The following is a 25,406-nucleotide window of genomic DNA, read 5'->3' on the forward strand; positions in this document are numbered from 1 at the left end:
TTTGTTTTTAAACATTGGATGCATTGGGAGCACAACTGAATGGCCACTGTGTAAATATACAGGGTGGGCCATTTATATGGATACACCTTAATAAAATGGGAATGGTTGGTGATATTAACTTCCTGTTTGTGGCACATTAGTATATGTGAGGGGGGAAACTTTTCAAGATGGGTGGTGACCATGGCGGCCATTTTGAATCCAACTTTTGTTTTTTCAATAGGAAGAGGGTCATGTGAATTTCACAAGAAAAACATTGGTGTGCTTGGTTTTAAGGTAACCTTATTCTTTCATGAGTTATTTACAAGTTTCTGACCACTTAAAAAAAGTGTTCAATGTGCTGCCCATTGTGTTGGATTGTCAATGCAACCCTCTTCTCCCACTCTTCACACACTGATAGCAACACCGCAGGAGAAATGCTAGCACAGGCTTCCAGTATCCGTAGTTTCAGGTGCTGCATATGCTGTGAAGATACGAGATGTGCAGCACCTGAAACTACGGATACTGGAAGCCTGTGCTAGCATTTCTCCTGCGGTGTTGCTATCAGTGCGTGAAGAGTGGGAGAAGAGGGTTGCATTGACAATCCAACACAATGGGCAGCACATTGAACACTTTTTATAAGTGGTCAGAAACTTGTAAATAACTCATGAAAGAATAAAGTTACGTTACAACCAAGCACACCATTGTTTTTCTTGTGAAATTCCCAATAAGTTTGATGTGTCACATGACCCTCTTCCCATTAAAAAAACAAAAGTTGGATTCAAAATGGCCGACTTCAAAATGGCCGCCATGGTCACCACCCATCTTGAAATGTTTCCCCCCCTCACATATACTAATGTGCCACAAACAGGAAGTTAATATCACCAACCATTCCCATTTTATTAAGGTGTATCCATATAAATGGCCCACCCTGTACATTGCTGCTGTATGAGAAATGTATGGCAGTCCAGAACTTCAGTTGCAGAAGCAGTACTCAAGTGATTGAAGCATCAGTTGTGAGACAACCCCTTTAATTTTTAAGGCTTATAACACAGAATATATCAATTAAAACAACCTGCCTAATATTGTGTAAGTCCCTTTGTGTCCCCAAAACATAACTGACCCATCAAGGCACGATCTCCAGAATACCTCTGAAGGTGATCATCATTACAGTAGCTTTTTTGTGGGATCAAACCAGATAGGCTAGCTTCCCTCCCCATGGTCACCATTGAGCCTTAGGAGCCCATGGCAGTTTACCTGTTGGATCCCTTCTGGTAGGTACTAGCCACTGCATATTCGGAACACCCTGCATGTCCTGCTGTTTTGGAGAGGTTCTATATTCTAGACATCACAATATGGCCCGTGTTGCTCAGATCCTTTCGCTTGCCCATTTTTCTTGCTTCCGCTAACACCTCCAACAACTAACTGCTTGCTTGCTGCCTAAAGTTTTCCAACCCCTTGATGAATGTCAATGACACAAGATAATAAATGCTGTTCACTTCACTGTCAGTTGTTTTCAAGGGAACATATCACCATGAAAATGCGGTAAAGCATATTATAGAGCAGGAGGAGCTGAGCAGATTGCTATATAGCTTTATATGAAAAAGGTTCTGCATAACTTGTACTTCAAGGAGGCCGTTCTATCAGTGATTGACAGCTCTCTCTATATGCTCAGTCATAGGGCTCATGCACACGACCGTGGCGTTGTTTGCGGTCCGCAAATTGCGGATCCGCAAAAAACAGATGCTGCCCGTGTGCCTTCCGCAATTTGCGGAATGGAACAGGAGGCCCATTATAGAAATGCCTATTCTTGTCCGCAAACCGGACAAGAATAGGACATGCCTCATCATTTTTCCGGGGCCACGGAACGGAGCAACGGATGCGGACAGCACACAGAGTGCTGTCCGCATCTTTTGCGACCTATCAAAATGAATGGTTCCGTATACGGAATCAAAATATGGCCCATATACGGAACGCAAAAAACATTTGTGTGCATGAGCCCATAGGAGAAGGGTTGTCAGTCACTGATAGAACCACCTCCTTGACCAAAGCCAAGAATGAGCAGAGATATAAAGGAATAAAATACAGGTTATACTCAATCTTTTCCTATAAAACTATACATCAATCTGCTATGACATGCTGCCCGTCAGTAGGACAGGTTCCCTTTAATGCTATGGCAGTTTTTTTTCCATACCTATGTACACATTGCATAAAAATTATCAGAAAGAGACAAATACCTGACGCTTGGATTTTAAAATTATTTCCCTTTATTGAACTGTACTTTAGTTATTGCAAATCAGATAAAGTCACATTTAAAAAGCAGACCATCCAGTTGCTGATATATTCAATAGACCGTCCTCTGTGAACTGAAAAATCCAATCAAAGCTTTAAATTTATTTATTTTTTTAATCTTTAAGTAAAAAAAAAAAATAATCAAGTCATAAAAATGGAATAGACAGCTGCCGATCCATCACATCACAAAACGCACAACAAAAAAAATAAAAAATATATATATATAAAAAAAAATTGCAATTAAATGATGCAGGGAAAAAAACGGAAAAAAGTCAAAATAAAAATAATAACACTTCAAGCTCTGAACTATCAATATAATACAAGAAGCAACAAAAAGACGACAACATCGGAACTGATTATTCTAACACTATAAATTCAGTCAGAAGCAGAAGCTCTAAAGAACACTAGTAAGAAGCAGGACAATAAAAATACTGCGCATGAAATACTTTTAATCTCTCCCATTAATATTCATTTCCAGCTGCTTATAATAGCAGCGCCTCATGGCCAAATCATTAGAGTTTTACATCTGGGTTGCAAATGACACTTTGATTGGATGTAATGTTCAAATGGTTTTCCCCACTGCGCCTCCGTCAAGTCTTCTGCGGAGAGAAGTCCTGTAGTGCCACCGGCTCACTGTGCGTGCTGGCTCAACGTGTGGTTCTAAAGAGACGAAGAAAGGAGAAATGCATGAGGGGCGCAATAATAGAAAGCGTGCCCATACCCTCCTACTCAGTACCATTTATGAAGAGCTCCACATAAAAGCCTCTCATTTATCACAAAAAAAAAAAGAAGACAAAAATGAAGGAAAATAAAGCTGGTAAGGAATGGCTGCCAATATGACACAGACTTCTTTGTACTGACGCTGACATGAACACACATCACATTTTCTTTCCCCCCTTGTACCAGCCTCGTGCTGCCACCAGGATTACAATCCATGCAGAGAGGAGAAGAGAAATAAGTAGCAACGGGAAAGGGAGAAAGTCTACCCTGGGGGATTTTTTTTTTCTTTAAAAAAAATAAAAAAATATCCCTTCCCATCACCTTCAGGCCGTTTGCCGTATTGTATCCTTTGTTCTCTGCAACAACTGGAGAGAGAGCGTTGCTTTGCCAGGAGAAAAGAAATTGGCAGAGACGAGTGTTTACAACCCTAGAAATGCCTGAGCAGATCCAGCTGAATTCCAGACTGCTTTACAGCAACACATGTTCATTTTGGTGATAACCTTTTCAGTGCCAGAGCCGGTACCCGGGCATGTACGGTGGAGAGACACAGGCCTTATGTGACTGGCGCAGGACACTAGCCTCAGCCTGGCAAATACAATGTGTGCAAGTTTACAGGAACTTTTATACAAAGTAAGCAAGGATATTTTTACAATGTATACAATAATTTATATACAACGTATACAAGGATTTTTGTTTTTACAATGTATACAAGTATACAATCATTTATATACAGTGTATACAAGGATTTTTATAAAACATACAACTACAGTATACAAGGATTGTTATACAATGTATACAAGGATTTTTTAAAATAATGTATACAAGGATCAGGGGGCCTACAGGTCATAAACCCTATAGGGAGATTTTCCGGTGGACCCAAAGCTAAGGGGGTCGCCAGAGCCCTCTTCAAGGCTGCCAGCTGGGTACATAATGATCTGGGAGCATCAGGTACTAGGTTTGAGCAAATCGAGCTTCGGATTATAGATCCAAAGTCGATTTGTTTAAAAACTATGTTTTTAATGCGGTTTCCAAAGAGCATTAAAAAGTATCAGTTCCAAGTAGTCAAACTTCATCTCGGCCGAAGTCGCGCAAGACTTCAGTGAATTACTACAGTTTTCCTATCTGCGTATTTAAAAACAGGAATCCGAAGTGGGCGATGGAACTGTCTGGTACCTCGGTAACAACAACGTTTTTCAACAAATCGACTTTGGATCTATGATCTGAAGCTCGATTCGCTCAAGCCTATCAGGTACTTATACACCTGTTCAACGGTCACAGGTGTCCTCGTATCACCGCCCTAAGGACGAGTGCGGCAGTGTTTCGCGCTGCACTGTGATATTCGCTTCTGCGCAGTGTATTGTGTTGCACTATGGTATGGCAGGTCCTACCTACATCTGTCGTCCCTGCCTACTTGTGCTGCCCCTTCTTCTCTTCATTTAGACCGGCCTACGACATGGGGCCACTTTTAGTTCCCAGTCAGCCCCTGACAGGATGGTTATACAATGTATACAAGAAGTTTAATACACTGTATACAAGTATTTATATACAAGGATTTTTTACACAATGTATACAAGTCAAGTATACGGGAATTTTGTAGCGCACAATATTTGCCATACATCCATATAACCATATTATAGAGGTGCTTATAAATAAAAACGTGCTAATCAATAAGATGGATAAATGGATATGAACGGTAACAGCAGGGGGACCATGAAAAGAATGCCTACCCCCGGCCGGGGAACTCCGAAGATGTTGCTTTGTACAGAATTACAAAAACCTGGTTGTTTTCCATCAGAAACAGCGCCACACCAGTCTATGGCCTATGCAATGGAAGCAAAAAGCGCTGGGCTGCAATACTTCACACAATCTCTGGACAGATTTCGGAAGAAAGCAGCCATGTTTTTCTAATTCTATGAAACCCTGTTAAATTTTAGCTGGCAATCAGGTGATGCATACAACACAATTATAACATCCAAAAGAAGCAGAAAGACAATTGTTACCTGATAACACAAAAAAACAAACCCACACACCGCTGTGCGTCTACAGCTATGCAGAAAGGCTCTACAGACGTAGAAATGGCTGCATGTAGTGCGCTATTTTTACTGGCCAAGAAGCGCTGGGTACAGGCAGGTGGCGCTAAGGGAGGCAACACAGTAGGCAGCTGAATAGCAATATAAACTGGTTCCAAATTAACTTCATACGTGAACATTTGACTGTAAGCAACTAAACAGAAATTAATTTATTTTTTTTTGTTAGTTTTTTTACAGTGGAAAAATCAGGTTTTAATTTTTCGACAGCTTCGCTGACCGCTTTGGGCACCACACGGGTTAAGCATTTCCAGTTTTTATACGTGGGTATAAATTGCAAGTGTAATCTGCGAAGAAGCTGATAAATGACACTCCATCATTCTAATGACATGCGCCTAATGAAAATTGTCTTGAGGAAATGGTTAACTAATGAACCTTCCATTCAGAGGGCCGTCTCTCCTGGGGGGCGGTGACCCCATTTAGGAGAAATGGAGCTTCTGACGCTTGCTATGTAGTAGCGTGACCACAAGATGGCGATCATAAAAAGACCGACATAAGTGTTATGGAGCTTTCAGAATAAGGGGGGCAGAAAACGGATTGGGTGCATGGGTTTATTGGTGTCATTTTTCAAGATGTTTGATTTTCTGATATACACGGTAGTAAAATCTAGGGTTTCGGGGGGATGAATCCGTGCAATGTATACGATTAATCTATACGCAAAGAAAGCAAGTACTGTACATTTACCATCCACACCAAGACAAATCCATACTCGTTTAGCCCGTGTCATTTAAAAGATAATGCAGCATCGTCAATAGAAGGGGGGGGGGGGGGGGTGCACAGTCTGAAAGCAGAAGGGCTGCATGTGGAATCCGCGCGTCTGCGCCATCGATTGCAACAGGCTAGTCAATAACGGAATGTTATGTGCCTCCAAATCTGATAATGAAGTGCTCAATAGGAACTCTGCTCTCTGGAACTATACAGAACCATGGCATGCTCACGCCTGGTATTTATTACACTGGTAATACATCAGTCTCCCTGTCAAAGCCAAACATACGTGTATAGAAATGTATGTAGGAATACGACAACGAACTCCTGTAACGTAATGACTGCAATAAATAGAATACCCGTTTTCACATTCACACATCCCTGGGTCCTAGCTCCTGGACTCTCACCGTACTCACCCGGCTGATAGCCTACCAATACGTATTATACAAATATTTTTATATAATGCGATATATTCTTTATATAGAATATTACTACAATTGCTTCAGCCATTTATAAATAAACATTTGTATTATTTATTTTTATTTCACTTGTTTCAATTTGTAAATACATGAAAAATAAATGGTAATATAACACAGTATATAATATTTTTTTTTTTACCAATTCTTTCCAGCGGGTGAATGAAAACCATGCTCGCTGCCCCTTGCAGTCAGACGTGCTTATTTTTAGAGTAGTTTGACCGTCATCCAAGAGCCTAAGACTAACAGATGGCCTGTCTTAAAGCTTCATATGTTCACTAGTTTGCACTTCTGACAAACAGTAAATGTACTCGAGAGTGTGCCATAAACAGAGCTGAATGAATATTCTGCTGCTATTCGGTTAATACACTTCATTAGAACTAGTAAGCAGGTGTGCTCCTGGCTGGCTGATCACTGCAGGTCTATTCAGACCAGGCGTATGCTATACCAGCACCTTGCAATGGCTTCTCCCCCCCTCCTCTATGTGACATAATGTGCAGTGTACAGGAGACCGGGTCTCACCGTTTCTGGCGCCATTACCTGCCTTATATTGTGTGACCGAGGGCCTTGCAAACATTTCACCGTTACAGACTTCCCTCGGTGTTCGTGATTGCATTGTTCTGATTTACAATTAAGAGTTTGTGTGCATCCACAGGCTGGTAATTAATAGTATTCCTGCCCCATAAACCGGCCCCGGCCTGTATTACAATGTGCGTCAAGCCTCACTGGCTGCTGGGGCTACTAGTGAAGGAGGTTACAGTCAGAAAATGTCAAATTTTTCATAAAATACCCTCCATTTATTGTAGACAAAAATTGGGATGATAATAGGGAACCAGTCCACAAGCTGCTGTTAACGGATCTCACTATAGTTTATCTTTATTCTAATGTGCCACCTTCAAAAGGAGTTATCTGCTTGGATATCACAGGGTGGTCTAGGGCTTGCTCTGCAGCGCTACCACAGGAAAGATACAAGAATTACACCTTTCTAACTGGCATCAATGTAGACATACAGTGTCCTCCAGAACGAGACATTCTTTCTAGACGTGTTCTTCTCAGGCTAAAAAAGGATGGTCCTCAGTGGGAGGAGGGTATACCACTAGTAATTCACAGTGACCTATAGACGTTTTTAGGACTTTTCTATATCAGACGGGGTCACGCGATTTCCATATGCCGCCATTATATGCAGGGGCGTAACCACAATAGAGGCAGACCATGCGACTGCTATGGGGCCCAGGGCAAGAGGGGGCCCATTCTAAGTTGGGGTTATCTCCTCTTCTACTGAAGGTGAAAACTTGGTCAGGACTCTACCCTCTAAAAGGAACAACTTTTAGCAAATTAGGCAGTGGAAAAATGGTCATTGAAAAGGGTTTAGGCAGAAACCCTTCTTTCCTGTGTGGCGGCAGAAACCCCTCTGTCCTGTGTGTGTGTGTGTGTGTGGGGCCTGGTTTGTTCCTCGCTATGGGGCCCTTACTTCTCTATGTACGCCACAGGTTGTATGCACAGCATTACAGAAGTATTCTGCCCTAAAAGCGATGTTTCTATGCTACTAACAGAGAGCACATATCTGCAGGGCCGGTGCTTCCATAGAGGTAATGGGGGCAATTGCCCCCGGGCCCCCAACTCCTTAGGGGCCCCCAGCGCCGGCCGCAACTAACCACTATTCTATAATTCTATTTCTTTCTGTGTGGGACAGGACAGTGTGGCGGCGCTGCAGTGCTAATAACAACCCCGCAGGAGTCCTAGGCGGGCGGTCCCGTCTGGGGTAATGTAATTAAACTGGAGAGGCCCCCCGCCGGCGGCCGCTCTGCCTGCGCTCCCTGTCTCTTTAAGAGACTCGAGAGCAGTGGTTAAAGTCAGCAAGTGTCATGTGGGGGGGGGGGGGGCCCTTATTGTTTTTCGCCCCAGGGCCCCATTTCACCTAGAACCGGCCCTGCATATCTGTAATGTGCCATCCAGTGGAACACGGCATGATTTTTATCTAATTGAAGGCACATAGAGGAACAGTATAAGCCCGCAGACTTCTATGGATGCCATACTACAGCTACGTACAACTTGGTTGCTTGTAGTCTAAAGCTGGATTTACATGGCCAATTATCGGGAATTACCGCTTCTATGAACACTCGTTCAAGATAATCTGTCCATCTAAAGGTTCCACAGATCACCTATAGAACGAGTGAAATGGTCGTCCATCGGGTGAAATGATCAGAGGTGTTGACCCAGGACTGACGATTTTCTACGGGGACGAGCGACTGCAGCAGCGATCACTCGTCTTCATACTGTGGAGGTGATCGCTGCATGTAAAATGTAGCTCTTCTCCTCTACTGACGACCAGCCGATTGTCAGGAGTGCCTCCTTCCCGACAATTGGATGCTCCACGTAGCATCTAAATGCAGCTTTAGTCACATTCTGTTCAAGTCCAGAGATAAGATATAATGCATGCGATAACACTTCTAGTACATATACAGTACAAACGCATACTTCACGCTTCAAATAAAAGCCGTTATATGGACGCTGAACTATTACAGCGACAGACGAGGGAAGAGTCACCACACTTCACAATCCCGCTTTAAGTTTCTGAACAGAATAACTTTTGCTTTTAAAAGGAGTCATCGCAGGATAGATCTTTATTCTAAAAGTGGCCAAATCAACATATCCTACTAATGCAGCACTTCTATAAGTTGTGAGGTGCTCCGAGCTTCCTGACCGATAGTCGGGCCTCCACCCTGCTCCCATACATCAGGCCACATGGGTCTTCCCACATCCATCTACACTGCCTGCCCACTTTACATCACACCGGCTCACAATCCTATCACTGGCTGCAGCAGGTCACCACTGTGGGCAGTGACTGGCTGCAGAGGTCAATGTGCCTGGGTAGGGACGTCATCGCTACAGCAGGAAGTGGAGAACGGTGGGGAATAGCAGTCTCTGAATAGGAGCAGTCGACCATTTTAACAACTCCCCCCCCATGCCATGAAGGTCATAGGTTTTCCAAGAATTTTTTTTTGTCATTAATTTTTTTAGCTTTATTTTTTCCTCCATAGAGAAGTCTATGGGTAAAAACATCATACCAAGGACATACTGGGAGAGATTTACCAAACTGGTGTAAAGTAGAACTGGCTTAGTTGTCCATAACAACCTATCAGATTCCACCTTTCATTTTCCAAAGGAGCTGTCTAAAAGTAAAGGTGAAATCTGATTGGTTGCTATGGGCAACTGTCAGTTTTTCTTTACACAGGTTTTGATAAATCTCCCCCATTGTTTTCAGTGTTTCATAATCCCCTACTGACTTCCAGTTAACATCTGGCTGCAGCGTTTTTGCTTTTTTCAGCTTAAAACTGGCAAGAAAGGCAATGTTTTTGCAATGTATGGGCAATCACCCCTACACCCAGCTCATATGGTGCTGCAATTTTGGCAAGAATTCACTGCCAAAAAGCTGGCAGGATCCGGCTTATATTATTTTTTATTTTCAATGGGGGGCCTCGATGCCATTTAGCTCCATTCAACGGCGCTGAACTGCGGGCAGGTCCGCAACATTCAAACTGAAAAAGTGCAACGGTTTCTGCCACAGGATTTCGCCTTTGCAAATCCACCATCCGAATGGGGCAATTTTCTCTACAATTGTCATTTTTGCAACTTATCCAGCCTGATCCAAAGTCTATACAATAACCTGTTATATTTGCACTAATAGCAAAGTATTGGAAGCATATCATCCGGTGCCAGGTGGGGCGGTGTGGCAGGGCATGCAACCCAGGCGCCATGGTATTTAGATGCAAGTCTAGGTATGACTCAGGTAGGTGGGCTTGCTCTAGGACTCCACTACATCACCAGGTACCGTGAGAAGAAGACATCACTCCCCCTCCCAGCCACGCGTTTTAATCTTTCGCGCAAGGACGTGAAATAGCAGATTCTGGTCCTTTCTGACATCCCAGCCTGGTAGACTCACGGAGCTGGAGATCATAGATAAATCAGGACATCATCACATCCGTGAGCCGGTGGTAAGCTAGATCACAGAATACATTCCTTTACGTTCAACTGGAAAAAGGGGTAAAACAGGCGTGAACTGTCAGTAAATAACCCCTGCTGTGTTCAGAAATGCATTAAATGCAAAGTGAAACGGCCTGTCAGAATGATTATGCGTCTCTGTCCTCATTCATGTTACCGCACGTCTTCTGGCTCTAAACGGCTTCCTTCGCTTGGCCACAAGGTGGTAGCTTTATGCTCCATAATTAGGAGTGTAATGGTGACCTGCTTAGGGTTTTTTTTTTATTGGACATTTATAAATGGCTTGCTATATGCTCAAACACATATCCCAAATTTAAAGTCATCTGGTATCTACAGGAGGTCAGTCTCCACCGTTCATCTTAGAAAGCTTGACTTCATGAAAATTAAAGGGATTGTGTCACCTAGTTTTACCCTATAGAGCTGCGGACATGCACGGATAGATCTCCGCAATATACCTGTCCCATAGCTCTGTGTTGTTTTAATTTTGTTTAAAAAATTATTTTGTAGATAAGTAAATTAGTCAAGTAAGGTGCCCAAGGCGTGGTTACTTATGATTAAGGAGCCCAGCACCGCCTGCATCCAGGAATCTCCTCCAAGTGTTCGTTCCCTTTGCTGGCATCAGTGAACGAACTGTGCATACGCTAGCTCGCGCATCGCGAGATTACTGCACTGTAACTGAGCATGGAAGAGATTCCTGGATGCAGGCGGTGCTGGGCTCCTTAATCGTAAGTAACCACGCCTTCGGCACCTTACTTGGCTAATTTACATATCTACTAAATCATTTTTTAAACAAAATAAAACCACACAGAGCTATGGGACAGGTATATTGCGGACATGCTAGCGGAGATCAATCCGTGCATGTCCGCAGCTCTATAGGATAAAACTAGGTGACAGAAGCAAATAACATATTATGTAGAGAAAGTTAATACAAAGCACTTCCTAATGAATTGTGATTGTCCATATTGCTTCCTTGATTTATTTTTCCACCACATTATACACTGCTCATTTCTAGTGGTTACGACCACCCTGCAATCCATCATCGCTGGTCATGCTTGCATACTGTAGGAAAAAGCACTGGCCTCTCTGGTGGCCAGGACCATGGGAGTGCAGATAGGCTGGCCTAGTGCTTTGCACTAAAGTGTGCAAGCACAGCCACCACTGATGGATTGCAGGGTGGTTGTAACCATAGATGTGAGCACTGTATAATATATGATGGAAAAATCCAGCCAGCAAAGGAAGCAATATGGATAATCCTAATACATTAGTGTCTGGTATTTGTCTGGTATTTGGTCTGGCTTTGTCAACGCATTGTGCTGCACCTTTTTGTCAGAGTAGGTCCCACTCAAAGAGGTGACCTTGGCGTGGTGAGTGGGCTTATGCCTTTTGATCAAAATGTACACTAATGCCTCTTGTACAGCATGCAGTATGGGGGCTGTACACTTTAATATGGTGCTGAGAAGCGAGTCCAGATCAAAGCATAGCATTGTGGATGTGCGATCCAGTTCTGTTTTTCTCCCCATGATAATTGTTATTTGACTTTTTCTTCTTTATTACTGGTATCAGCACTCTTCCCATTCGGCACAGGTGGTTTTAATCACAGTAGTTCGTATAAAGTGGTAATTGACCTGCAGCTCCTGATAGTAGTGGACATGTTGTGTTAGACAACTGTTCACATGGTGCAGTACTGCGTGGTGGTCTTTGTTTTTTGTGGCGCTGTTCTGGTGGGTTGGTGGGACCCAGTGCCATGGGTGGCATTGTCAGACAGCAGGGTTGCTGTTTGACTCCTGGGTCCCGCCGCCTATTAGGGCAGTACCGCTTTGTCACCGCATTGTGCTGCACCTTTTTGTCAGAGTAGGTCCCACTCAAAGAGGTGACCTTGGCGTGGTGAGTGGGCTTATGCCTTTTGGTCAAAACATACACTAATGCCTCTTGTACAGCATGCAGTATGGGGGCTGTACACTTTACAATGGAGCTGAGAAGCAAGTTCAGATCAAAGCATAGCACTGTGGATGTGCGATCCAGTTCTGTTTTTCTCCCCATGATAAATACATAATAAATGATATTTGCTGAAGTGAGAAAATCCCTTTAACAGAAAGAAAATCCTGACAACTATTGCTGGGAGAAAGGTTATATTCCATCAAAGTAGTCAGCCATCAGACTTCTGTCCCTTACTCCTTACTGAAGCAATATGAGAAAAAGGCAAACATAATATTTACACCTTGTGCAACATTTTTGTAAAATATACTTAGCCGTAAAAGCTTGACTTACAATGGCGAAGCTGGTTAGACGAGAAATTTGTAAAAAGTATAATCTTCCGTCCACATAGTGCACTTATATGTTATTTATAAAGATACTGCATAATACAGATCCCTCTAAAAATATTGAAACAACAGCAGGTATTAGAAACGACATGAAAAAACGGTACTGCTTTACCTGTCAGAACTAACTGGCATTAATAGAAGGTCCAACAGCCGTCCGCTTTTACCGGTCAGAGCCTTCAATTGGAATGTAAATGCAGCTCCTAAATATTTTAAAAAAACTAACGATGGCGGTAATAAGTCTACCTAGCATTATGCTAATGTAACAACATCATTTCGATGTCATTCTGCCTTCCAAGCAAATGCAACCAAATTGCAGTTAAGCCTGAATTAATTCAGTAAACCACTGCAAAGGGTGTCAGAGGGCATTACAAGAAACATGAAGCACTTAATGGATTTAACCGTTCCGCTGCATTTGCTGGAATAGTGATATTGTCTTTCTGCAAAAAATAAAAAAAGCTGAAAACATTGACAAAACTTATCTTCCTTTCATGCATTCCCTTAACTATGTGATCCAAATATCCATCATTTAGAATACGGTATGTGCCAATTTACAGAAATTATAGACGGAGGCACGTTTCGTCTATATAGCAATGAATGTGTCCCAGGTAGAGTCTACCCTTTGTCTTTCCCTCGAACAAAACTTCGCAAATACGGACTCGCTTGGCTGACAAGCTGTTTACTTGGTAGCAAACCTAACATTTTAACAAGAAAAAGGTACTGTACGTTAGATTTCTCTAAGCCAGTAAAGTGATGCCACTGGAAACGTCTGAAGACGCCTTGGGAAATGTTTCTCACCACTGTTTCGAATGAACGAGTCTCGAGAGAGTTGACACAGAGAGAACAGAGGCAATCAGAAAATAAGGTATGACTGACACCAAGCGCACCAAACAAAGGAGTAGCGGTGTGGTGTACTCAGGGGGGACGAGTAGTACTCATGGAAGTTTACACTTTAATTGTATTCACGCAATGCATGCCAATATAGGCTTCTTTCACTCCAAGAATTTTTCTCTGCAGCTAGAAGATGTTACCGAACCTCCTTAATCACTTATAAAACGCTCCTGTTATTGTGGGAAATGATGACGGTTGTCAATTCCCAAGACTGTAATCTCGAAAAACCATCCAGCAATGGTAGTGGAGTTACCAGTAATCTTTTGGAGGCGAAAGAGAACGTTGTGTCTTCATTTTAAAGCTTCTGCTCAAGATGGGAGAAACCATATAAAACATATCCAATGGAATCTACCCAAGACATCTACTAAAATGTCAACTGAAAACGGTCTTCTACAGGGGTGATCCTTCAGAGGAGAGGACCAATATACTGAGATGCAAGGGAATTAAAAATCTGGCATAAAAATATGGTCATGGGGGGTCTTCCCAAAGAGGACTACAGGTCAGAGTACACTGTGGATTAAAAGGTTGATTTATATCCATACTTACTTCATGTTGCCATCTACCAAATCCCTTTAAAACAAATTTCATGGCCCTTTAAAAGGTGCCATCATTTCCATATAGTCAGATCCAAAATTCTATTGTTCCAGACCTGGGGTGCTACATACACTGGAGGCAGGCACTCGCAGACAGAGTTGTCAACAGTTTGCAAATTAATTTTAAAAAAGTGGACCAACATCCATGGTTTCTGGAATTAAAGGGGGTTTCCAAGATTCTGATACTGATGACCTATCCTAAGTATCCTAAGTTCATCAATATCAGATTAGCAGAGGCAGATTTGCTGTTTGGGGAGGACTTGGCGCTCCAGAGGGAGCTGTGACCTCAGTCCCATTCAAGTGTGATACCAAGCACAGACGCGATACAATGTACAACGCGGTGCTTGATAAGCTGCGAGGAGGCCGTGGTGCTCACCAGAGAACTACGGCCTCCTCAAACAGCTGATCGGCGAGGGTCTCTGGTGTCGGACCAACGTCGATTGATTACCTATCCTCTACCGTTAAAAATAAACCTTGCCCTTATTAGGTTAAGGGGGGTTTTTCCAAGATTCTGAGATCGATGACCTATCCTGAAGATAGGCCATCGATATCAGAATTTCAGAAAACCCCTTTAAAGCGTAACTTTTTTTTCTAATGTGTAGGGACAGAGATAGGCAATGTCTATTTAGTGAATTTGTACATTTCTATAAGAAAAATTGCTGTGGAGTTGCCCCCTAGCAGCACTCTCTAAATGAGCGTTGCTAAGGAAAGTCTGTCCTCACAGTTCAGCACATGGCCGAACTGTCAATCACTGCCTCCCTCTTTTATAGGCCTAAAACGGACATGTATATATATATATATATTTATATATATATATCTAACAGACATTGCCCTTGTTGCTGCCACCTCTATGCACTGGCAAGTGTATGTTCCCTTTGTATCCCCGACACGGTGACTATGTAACCAGCAGCCGAGAGATGCACAAGAACGGACAGTCAATGCTCGCCATTGAGAAGGCAGAGGGACAGGAAGGAGCTGCTCTACAGTATATATGGACAGCTATCTAGCTTCTCCCTGTCTTCCTGCCTTCCCAATAGCGAGCGCTGACTGCCCGCTCTCATGACACTCCTGGTGTCTGGTTACTTAGGGTGGCAGCAATACATACACTGTCAGTGCTCACACACACAATCACATATATAAAGTATATATGGTCAGTTTTAGGCCTATATACGTAGGAAGCCGTAAGGACAGCAGCGGTGAGCTGCAGTGTCTTCACAGTTGCGCTGAACGGTCAAGATGGACTTTTCCTAGAGAGTGCCGCTCACGGGCAACTTCCAAGTGATTTTTGTGATAGAAATGAAGAAATTCACTAAATAATGTATAAAACAAAAACATTCCCTATCACTGCCCCTACATATTACAAAAATATGGTAGTTACACTTTAAACAAATAAGACCAAAATTTATTTTAGAAGTAGAGGCTGCCAACCAAGTCTTCAGAGAAGCTGTTGCGTCTACCTTGACGGATCCAAAGTATTCCAATTGAAAGCATTTTGATGTTTTTGATCTACTTGTATAGCTTAATATCCCCCATTCTTTCAGTGAACAATTCATCTACTGGGGATTTTTTTTTACCATCCACTCACTCATCGTGCCAATAAGATTATCTGATTCTTTTATGGCAAACCGGCTTTCACTAAATGAAAGATATTAGCTTTTTTTGTCGGGACAAAAAGTCAATAATACTAACAGTATGAGGTAACACGGGGCTGCGTCGGTGTGTGCACAACAACTGTGGCACGGGCAGAATAAAATGTTGAAGGCTACATCTCCTTTACTGCAAACAAGAAACTCACCAAGAAACATAAATAATTGATGTGACCGGGGACCTGTGCCGATGCCGCTCTGCTTTCCACAACACATTGGGCAGGTATGGAGAACATTCCTCCATTCTCTTATTATTACAGTCTCTACCGGAAAATGAGCGCTTGATCGTTCCACCCCAAATGGTTTCTGTGCTAATTATGAGTTTCAGCAATTTCAAAGTGCCAGGGAAAGGTAGAAGAATAAGTTCCAGAGACAAACCTAATTTGCTGTGATGAATTGTGTGCATGCTCCGCTGATCAAAACCGCAGCTGAGACATATTATATTTAATGATCTAGACATTTCTTGTAAAAACACTCTGATATATATATATATTGTTATGTCTGGATAAGCAGCCGAGCTTTATTCTAAGAGAAATCAAATGAAGGATTGCAAGAGTGAAACAGTCACAAAATCATCTGAATTGCATAGAAGAGACCGCGCTGCTCCTAGCCATCCATAGGAAAGATGGTGATGAAAAAGGTATGCAGAGAAAGTTCCTTCAATATGGTCAATCACTGGATCCAAGGTACGGGCTTTTTCCACAGTCAAGATTTCTCTGTTTTCCTAGATGTTATTCAAGAAAACTTAACACAGTGAAGCACCGCCAGACTGGTATAATTCACGCTGGTTTTAATATACTTACAAAATAGGAATCACAATTCGCGTAAAAAAAAAAAAAATCACATAAGTTCACTGGTTGTATCACCTGTGATTTTATACACTATTTGTGATTTCTATTTTGTAAGTATATATTAAAACAAGCGTGAATTATACCAGTCTGGCGGTGCTTCACTATGTCAAGTTTTCTTGAAAAACATCTATGAAATAACTGAGAAATCTTGTGGGAAAAGCCCGTACCTTGGATCCAGTGATCGACCATATTGAAGGAACTTTCTCTGTATACATTTTTCATCACCATCTTTCCTATGAATGGCTAGGAGCTGCGCGGTCTCTTCTATGAAATTCAGGACTAAGTGTGAATCTGACCCTACCTCACCATAGACCTGCTGCGCTCCAAATAGATTGGGGTTTGAGACTTATTTTCTTTTAATTTTTGAATCAATCTATTTGTGCACAAATTAGAAAACTATTTTCTAAAACCGAAAAATACCCAATGATCAGAAACATACAAGTACGAGTAGGATATGGCAGCCGTGTCAAGCAAGGCTAGTATCAGACTAGATCTACTCACTGCACGAGGATCCCTTTTACATGGGCCGATGACTTGGGAACGAACTGAATCATTGCCGTGTGCAAACATGCTTCCGATCAGCAGACAAGTGCTTGTTTGTTGGATGACCGCCTCCTTTATGTGACATTAAAAATCAGCAGTCGTTGGCAGTAAATCACCCTGTGTAAACAGGGGTCTACTACCAAAAATAATGGAATTGTATGTACCCGAACGAACGTTCTAGCACTTACAGTGCCAATGATTGCTTCAAAAGTATGAAGCTAACCATGCACCGATCAACATGCTGTGCCATTGCTTTAGCTCTCATTTAGGGCAACAAATTGGCCCCCGAAAATAAAAACTTTTACAGTACTGACCAAATCCATAGGAATCGGAAGGGGCCTTGCTGCTACCAAGGAACCAGGAGCACTGCAACACTTGACACACTAGCCGTCAACCATACTCTACTTTAGAGATATGATCCAACTTCACCATGTGAAGTCTTCTCTATACTAGATTATTCATTCATCTGTAATAGAGAGCACTAACGAAGAATCAGGGTTCTTTAACACGGTGGCTTCTAGACAGAAACCTCCAATATTATATAACCTTTGGTAACATCTTGCCCAATCACAAACCTGCATGTATGGTCATAGGCCGTTGTGGTGATGAATCCCTTTAAAAGGAGTTATCCTGGGATTTACAACAAGGGCTCCTGGTGGTCTCCAAAAGAGTAAGGACAACATTTAGGGATCCTGGCAAAAGGGCTAAAGCTTTCATATTGGTGCAAGAATTCATTTTCATATTGGGGCTACATAGAGACTTTTTGAAGCACAACTTTCCAATTTTAACAGTTTTGTGGTGGAAAGTTGTTCTACAAAGTGTCTCCATCTACCCTTCGAGGGCCTCCCGACAGTACCCAGTTTCACCGATGGTTATCTAACGTGTATGGTTGGCCTTAGATTTCGACCAGAACTTGCCTTAGAGGAACATTTATGTGGATAAACCAAGGGCTTAGTTGCTGCCCAAATTAATAGGGGAGGTCAGGCCTTACATCTTCTAGAGTCTATCGCTTTCACAGAAGGCCAACTTTAGCTTTTAACAAAATGTAAAAGTGAAAAACCCTGAGTCTAAGGTTTTATTTTGATATTCTGGTCATACCACACCACAATATAAACTGCATCCTCACAATTAGAAATTTGAATTTCCAGCTCGCTGAAAGCTGATATTTGCACAGAATTGCTATGCGTAGCTCTTATGAAATTAGGAACCGTGTAATTAAGAATGCTAATTGGGTAAAACAGTTGGCCATTAAGACTATAATCAGGACACTGGTTTATAGTATTTACCACTTTGAAAATAGAAGCAGTGACAGGATTTCACTGGCTTTGAACCAGAAGAAAACCCACCACTTGAATTTGTTTTTCTGTGTTTCCATATTTCGGAAGTGATTTGTGACACAACTTAACCATTAGAATTTTCTAGGCAGCACAGAAAGCAATAAATCCCATAGAATGCATATTATTAGCTAAATAGTAAGCGACAAGAGAGGGATATGGCTATAGCAGCCCTTATATCAGTCACCAAGTAGGGTATACCAAGATATGTCCTATCTAATATCAGAAAGGTAGGTTGTGGCAATAAAATTAGTACCCACGCTGGTCTTCAACCTCTGTGCCAGTGAGTCTATGTCGAGACTTCCCAGTCTTTCGTTTTGAAAGATCAGAATCATAAAGGATTCATAGCAACCAGTCAGGATCCATCTCCAATCCTTTCCTGGCATACACTATCAATATATGGTACTAAGAGCTGGACTTCTCCGTGCCATACATTCACCCGTTCAAGACTGGGCCACTTTACACCATTCATGACCAGACACGTTTTCGGCTGTATTTTCTGCATATCCAGATTTTGAAGATTATTGGGTACACCACAGATGTCATGGGAATACTTCAGCTGTTAACACCTTAAAGGGGTTTCCCCAGGATTAATGTAAAAAATTAAAATCAGACATCATATAGTCCATGGCAATGTTTTTCTAGCAAAGCTGGAACCAACCCTGCACTTCACATGGATCCAGAGATCTCCTCATTCATTGTTCCAAATGTTCTGCTAGATTCTCTTCAGGCTGGCAGCTCAAGAGGTGCATCCTTTCTCATGGGGCATGTCCTTTCTGCTGCAGCTCTCTCCCTATCACAGTTCAGGGCTTATCCTTTCTCACTGGACATGTCCTTTCTGCTGCAGCTCCCTCCCTGTAACTGTCACCACTTCGAACAGTAGATACAGGCGGCGGCAGTTGAAGGCTAAAACTGAGCATGTGCGTCCAACTCAGCAAGGTGGACAGAGAAATATGGAAAAGAGCAGGTGGCGCTATACAGATAAATGTTATTGAATAACTCAGTGGCTGTACTAAATTTTTAATGACATGCAATTTGAGAAGTATTCAGATCCTTGTGCCATTTTGAAAAAAAAGTCTATTTTTTGTGGTACAACCCCTTCAACAACATCCACCACCTTTTGGATGAGGTGGTTGCAATAATGCTCCTACTCTGGGCAGGTATGACGGCTGTCAGAGAGTTTCTAACCAATGTGTCGCCCCAAAAAAAATTAATGGAAAAATTATTTTGGCAAGAAAAAAACTGCTGAACCACCATGTGTGCTAAGCCGCAAAAAGTGTCCAATTATTAAAGGGGTTGGTCAAGTCACAACATTTCCCTAAATGCTCCTAAACGCACTAAGAACTGTACAGAAGCATTTCTCTCATGTCGGCCGCAGAATAGAAGGCCCCTGGTTCCATGGACAATGTAAAATGGCCACTCATTAGATGTCCATGTTCTGCATCCCCTTCTGCGCTGGTGCTGGACAGCACTTGAACCAATCCAGCGCCTCTGCAAAAGTTGACGCAGCCAGGGACAGCCCCCCCCCCCCCCCCCCAAATAAAAAAGAGGTTACTATGAATAAGTGGCAGACCCCCCCCACCGACACACACACACACACTCTGCACCCTCTGCTACACCACTCGGGTCCCTGGATGTAAATTTCGGTTTGGACGTGGCAGCAGTCAATCGCTGGCCACAGTAGTATCCTGCTCTCCTCGCCTCATGGCAAATGGTCACAGGATGCAAAGTAAGGCCACCGCTGTGGCCAGCGATTGGCTGCAGCGACGTTGCACAACCCCTTTAAGGTCTGGTCATTAAGGGGAAACCCATTGCTCCTACGTTAATACATACTGTATATCACAATGTTTCTCCCTGTACAGCCAAATACACCCTAAATGACATTAGTCTTGACCACATGCTGCATTCGCGGTGTATCGCATAAGAATTAATGGGCTTGTATTAGCTATGATTAGAAGAACATGAATGTCTAGTGAGGGGAAAGAAGGGCTGTATGCTGAAAGCCGCTTCCAGTTGAGCGACTACAGCAGAGTGCCTAATCTCCTAAGAGAATCGCTAACACAGGGCTCACTCATACGGATTAACACCAAATAAGAGGAGTAGCATGTGAGGTGAACGGAGACACTTTTTGCTTCGTGACCAATCGACGCGCCCTCCCTGTATTGGGCTGATGCACAGATGATTTACCCCGACTTGATCTCATTCTAAAAAGGTACCTGCTGTACAGATGTCAACTGAAAAACAAATAGGCATTAACAGACCCTGGGGGAGCATTAATGTGCCGAGGAAGTGAAGCCATCGGATGGTCTCCAAAATAACAGGAAAGACATTACTTTAAGCAACAGAACCGATAGCATGTTCTCAGGGTGCACGCGTGGTTCTCGGTTATCTTCCGATAGGAAATGTACGATATAGACACCATGAAGTGCTGCAATGGGAAAGTCATTACAGCCTTATATTTACTCTCCATGGTGAGACATTCTGATGAGAAAGGTAGGAGGATTAACAGGGTTGTGCAAGAATAGGGTTCTTCTTTTTTTTTTTTTTTGGGCAAACCACCCTTCCTGGCCGGACCTCTAAAGCCTCTTTCACATGGGCGAGAATTCCGTGCGGGTGCAATGCGTGAGGTGAACGCATTGTACCCGCACTGAATCCGGACCCATTCACTTCAATGGGGCTGTTCAGATGAGTGGCGATTTTCACGCATCACTTGTGCGTTGCGTGAAAATCGCAGCATGTTCTATATTACGCATTTTCACGCAACGCAGGCCGCATAGAAATGAATGAGGATGCGTGAAAATCACACAACATCCGCAAGCAAGTGCGGATGCAATGCGATTTTCACGCATGGTTGCTAGAAGAGGACGTTAGTAAATTGATAAAAGTCAATTTACTGTATTATTTTCCCTTATAACATGGTTATAAAGGAAAATAATAGCATTCTGAATACAAAATGCTTACTAAAATGTAGCTTGAGGGGTTAAAAAAAATAAAATAAAAATGTACTCACCTAATCCTGTTGTTCGCGCAGCCGGCATCATCTTCTTTCTTCATCTTTCAGGACCTGCAAAAGGACCTTTGATGACGTGAATGAAGATAGAAGATTTCCATCTTCATCTAGCAGGACCTGCGCTGACGTCACCACGCTCACCACGTGGTGAGCGTGATTACGTCAAAGGTCCTTTTGCAGGTCAGTGAAGAAGTCCGGGTTCGGGTCTGGGTACCACATTAAGTTTTTTATCACGCGCGTGCAAAACGCATTGCACCCGCGCGATAACAACTGAACATCGGAACGCAATCACAGTCAAAACTGACTGCAATTGCGTGCCTATTCGTGTGGTTTTCCCGCAATGCACACGTGACGCATCCGGAGCAAATCCGGAATGGATTGGCTCTGGATGCGTTCAATGAAACTAGCACCATTTTGCAAGCAAGTTCAGTCAGTTTTGTCTGTGATTGCGTTCAGTTTTTTCCACCAGGGTGCAATGCATGGTGATGGATCATGTGATGAGCACAGTGACGTCACCAAAGGTCCTTTTCTCCCAGGTCCTCAAAGAAGAAGAAAGAAGAGAAGCCGGGCTGCGCGAACAAATATGTTTTATTTTATTTTTTTAACCCCTCCATCCTAATTTACTTAGCATTCTGTATTAAGAATGCTATTATTTTCCCTTATAACCATGTTATAAGGGAAAATAATAAAGATCGGGTCCCCATCCCGATTGTCACCTAGCAACCATGTGTGAAAATCGCACCGCATCCGCACTTGCTTGCGGATGCTTGCGATTTTCACGCAGCCCCATTCACTTCTATGGGGCCTGCGTTACGTGAAAAATGCACAATATAGAGCATGCTGCGATTTTCACGCAACGCACAAGTGATGCATGAAAATCACTGCTCATGTGCACAGCCCCATAAAAATGAATGGATCTGGATTCAGTGCGGGTGCAATGCGTTCACCTCACGCATTGCACCCGCACGGAAAACTCGCCCGTGGGAAAGGGGCCTATGGGGCCAGGGCTACGTGAATACAGAACATGCTGTGTTTTTCATGAAACGCAGAACTAATGCGTAAAAAAAAATGCTGATGTACACAGACCCATTGAAATGAATGGGTCCGGATTCAGTGCGGGTGCTATGCGTTCACATCACACATTGCACCCGCGTAGAAAACTCGCTCGTGTGAAAGAGGCCTAAAGGGAAGATTACTTACCTGCTTTCCGGCGCTGGCTCCAAACTCTTTCTCCACCTCCTTCGATGTAAACATCCGCTTTGACATTGCCGCAGCCAATCACTGGCCGCAGCAGAGACTGGATCCCTGTGCGTTATGAGACTATTTGTCATGACCTAAGGGGATCGGTTCTCTCCTGTGGCCAGTGAATGATTGCGGCAATGTCTAACCAGATACATTGAGGGAGCCCACTGAAGCATTGCAGGCCTGGAGGAGACGGAGAGGGGAGCCATCACTGGGAAGGAGGTAAGAAATCGTTCCTTTACATGTCCAGACACAAGGAGTACATTCAGCGGGTCATCTGGGAAAGTGTTGAAACCAATTAGACAAAAGGTGTCCATACATTATTAATCTCAGCCGAACATGCTGATATCAGCGGGATTCACCATCTTATGCATATGGTGGCCTCTCTCTACGGAAGGCAAATCTCAGGGGAAGGAAGGGTCAGTATGTTGGACCCTTTGTTCTTACACGGGAAAATAGGTGTCTGACAATACAGTAGCTTATTCCTCTCTACATTGAAAAAACATGCACACTAGACAGAGTATGTGTGTTTATGGTGGAGCTGGCACGACTAGCTGTAGTCAAGTGTATGGCAAACTTAAAGAGGTTCTCCAGGTTTTAACAAATGATTTCCTAGGATAGGACATAAAAATCTAATTGACAAGTTCCGACACCCTGCCCCCCAGCCAATCAGCTATTCTGAAGTTGCTCCAGTGCTGGAACTACATAGCTCCATCCATTGTGTAGTAGACGGAACTGGTTACAGCAGTACTGCTCCCATTTACTTCAGTGGGAACAGTGCTGCAGTAACCAGCTGTGTTCACTACACAATGGACATAACTGTTTAGTTCCGGTGCGAGAGCGACTCCCAAACAGCTGATTGGTGGTGTGTCAGACTAACTTAGGAATAGTTCATGAAATTCCAATATGAACCATCACTGAGTACCAGAGCAACATAAAATTGGAACGCTACGAATATTTTGCTTATGAGTGATGCATGACTCCATTAGGTTGTAGATCATGAACCTAATGTATCCTAAGAAGAAAACTGTAATAAGCGTCCTGGATTGGTCAATAAGGGGTCTTCTTAACTATACAAAAACAGTATAAATGCACCTGGCCTATAGTGGTCACAAATGGTCACAGCTGATGAAAAATGGCAATTGTAGCATCAAATCAGTAATAGCGGAAAAAATTAATGTCCTATACTTGGAAATGTCTTCCATCAGACATAGGGCTAGTAAGCAATCATTAATAATTATCATTATATTATATCTGTGGCCTGCTCAGAGCATATGACACGATGCTCATGCATAGCAAAACCGTCTCTCCCCTTGCACAACTTCAGAGCTTTACCATCACCTTCATTCACACCTACATGATGAGTTATTAAACGCAACAGTGACAGATTCTAAACACCACTGTGCAGATTTATTTCCGCCTTTTTCACGGTTTCTGCAATTATGAGAGGATTATATGTGGAGAGGAACGATCTTCATGTTGTAATCATCAGAGGAGCTTACCTGAAGCTCTGTCTGGAAGAAGAACTTCTGTGGGCACTGGGAGCAGTCGTAGATCTTATCCTCTTGCCCGTGTACTGCAAATATGTGTTGTTGTAGTTTATTTGCCTGTACAAAAACTAGAGATGAGAAGTAAAGTTAGACATTTCATCATGAGTATCACCACATCTACCGTATGTTGTGTGAGAACTGATTTTGATAACTGAACTGGTCAAGATGCATTAAAAGGACAAAAGTACCAAGATATTCATGTGCCACAAAATTGGTGGTCTAGGATTCAACGGCGACACCCATGGGGATTCCCAGTAACATCAAAGTATTCACAAACTGTGTGCGATTGGCAGTAATACTGTGATTTTAGGATGACCTTGTAGGACGACCAAGTGTTGCCTTTGAGCCCTTTCCTTAAAGCAACCCTCCAGTACCAACCTGAAAGATGATTATACATGACGCATATACAGTCAACATGCTTGGTGCCCTCTTTTACTCCCATGCTGACTCTGTTCTGGTCCCTTGTTAGATTCCTTTGAGGGTGGCTACTACAGTCTCCCCATGCAGAATGATGTAGGAAAATCGAAGACACCGCCCTCAGACGGACCAGTGCCGATTACATTAGATGTTGTGTCCATCTGAGTGCAGGGAGTGTCTTAAACTTTCCCACAGCACGTTGCAGGAGCAGGGCACCAGAACGGAGGAAGCATGGGAGGAATGGAAGGCATCAGGTAAGTTGCCTACACATGTGTTATGTATAGTCAACTTTTACATTTGGACTGGAGCAGTAAAAATGTCATTCAACTGTATGATTTAGCCCCACAGATGCACTTTTTCACGAGATCACCATTGACCACCATCTTTTGAATGTGATGGGCTTGCCATACAACTCCCCATATCTCAGCAGCATTTTTATACACAGTGAAACCTCTGAACCAACCACCTAAAATGCATTGAAAATTGTTCTTCTAGAGAGATAGTCTTCTCAAAAAAGATAGTCAGTATGCAAAATACGGTATATGATGGAGCTATAAATCTATTGCAGGAAATCTGGCCTGGGGTGGACTTCTCCATTAGGTGGTATTTTAAAAAGGCTTCTCTGTACAGATGTAGGGTTTTTACATTTTTTAGGAGTAAAATATTGATGACCGATCTTCAGGATAGGTCATAGATATCTAAACGGCGGGGGTCAAATTAAAGGACCTGATCTGCAATACCAATGTACGGCTC

General features: G+C 42.9%; 1 protein-coding gene across 1 annotated transcript in view; it reads right to left on the bottom strand.

Annotated features, from left to right (window-relative positions):
- Nucleotides 1-2,236: 2,236 nt before the first annotated feature.
- The window catches only part of ZNF423 (zinc finger protein 423), a 238,074-nt gene continuing 214,904 nt past the window's right edge, over nucleotides 2,237-25,406 (bottom strand). The window contains 2 exon segments of the mRNA XM_044270612.1: nucleotides 2,237-2,928; nucleotides 24,189-24,304. Of these exon segments, the coding sequence (XP_044126547.1) occupies nucleotides 2,899-2,928; nucleotides 24,189-24,304 (146 nt within the window). The 3' untranslated portion in view covers nucleotides 2,237-2,898.

Source organism: Bufo gargarizans, chromosome 10 (genome assembly GCF_014858855.1).
Source record: "Bufo gargarizans isolate SCDJY-AF-19 chromosome 10, ASM1485885v1, whole genome shotgun sequence".
NCBI classification, from domain to species: Eukaryota; Metazoa; Chordata; class Amphibia; order Anura; family Bufonidae; genus Bufo; species Bufo gargarizans.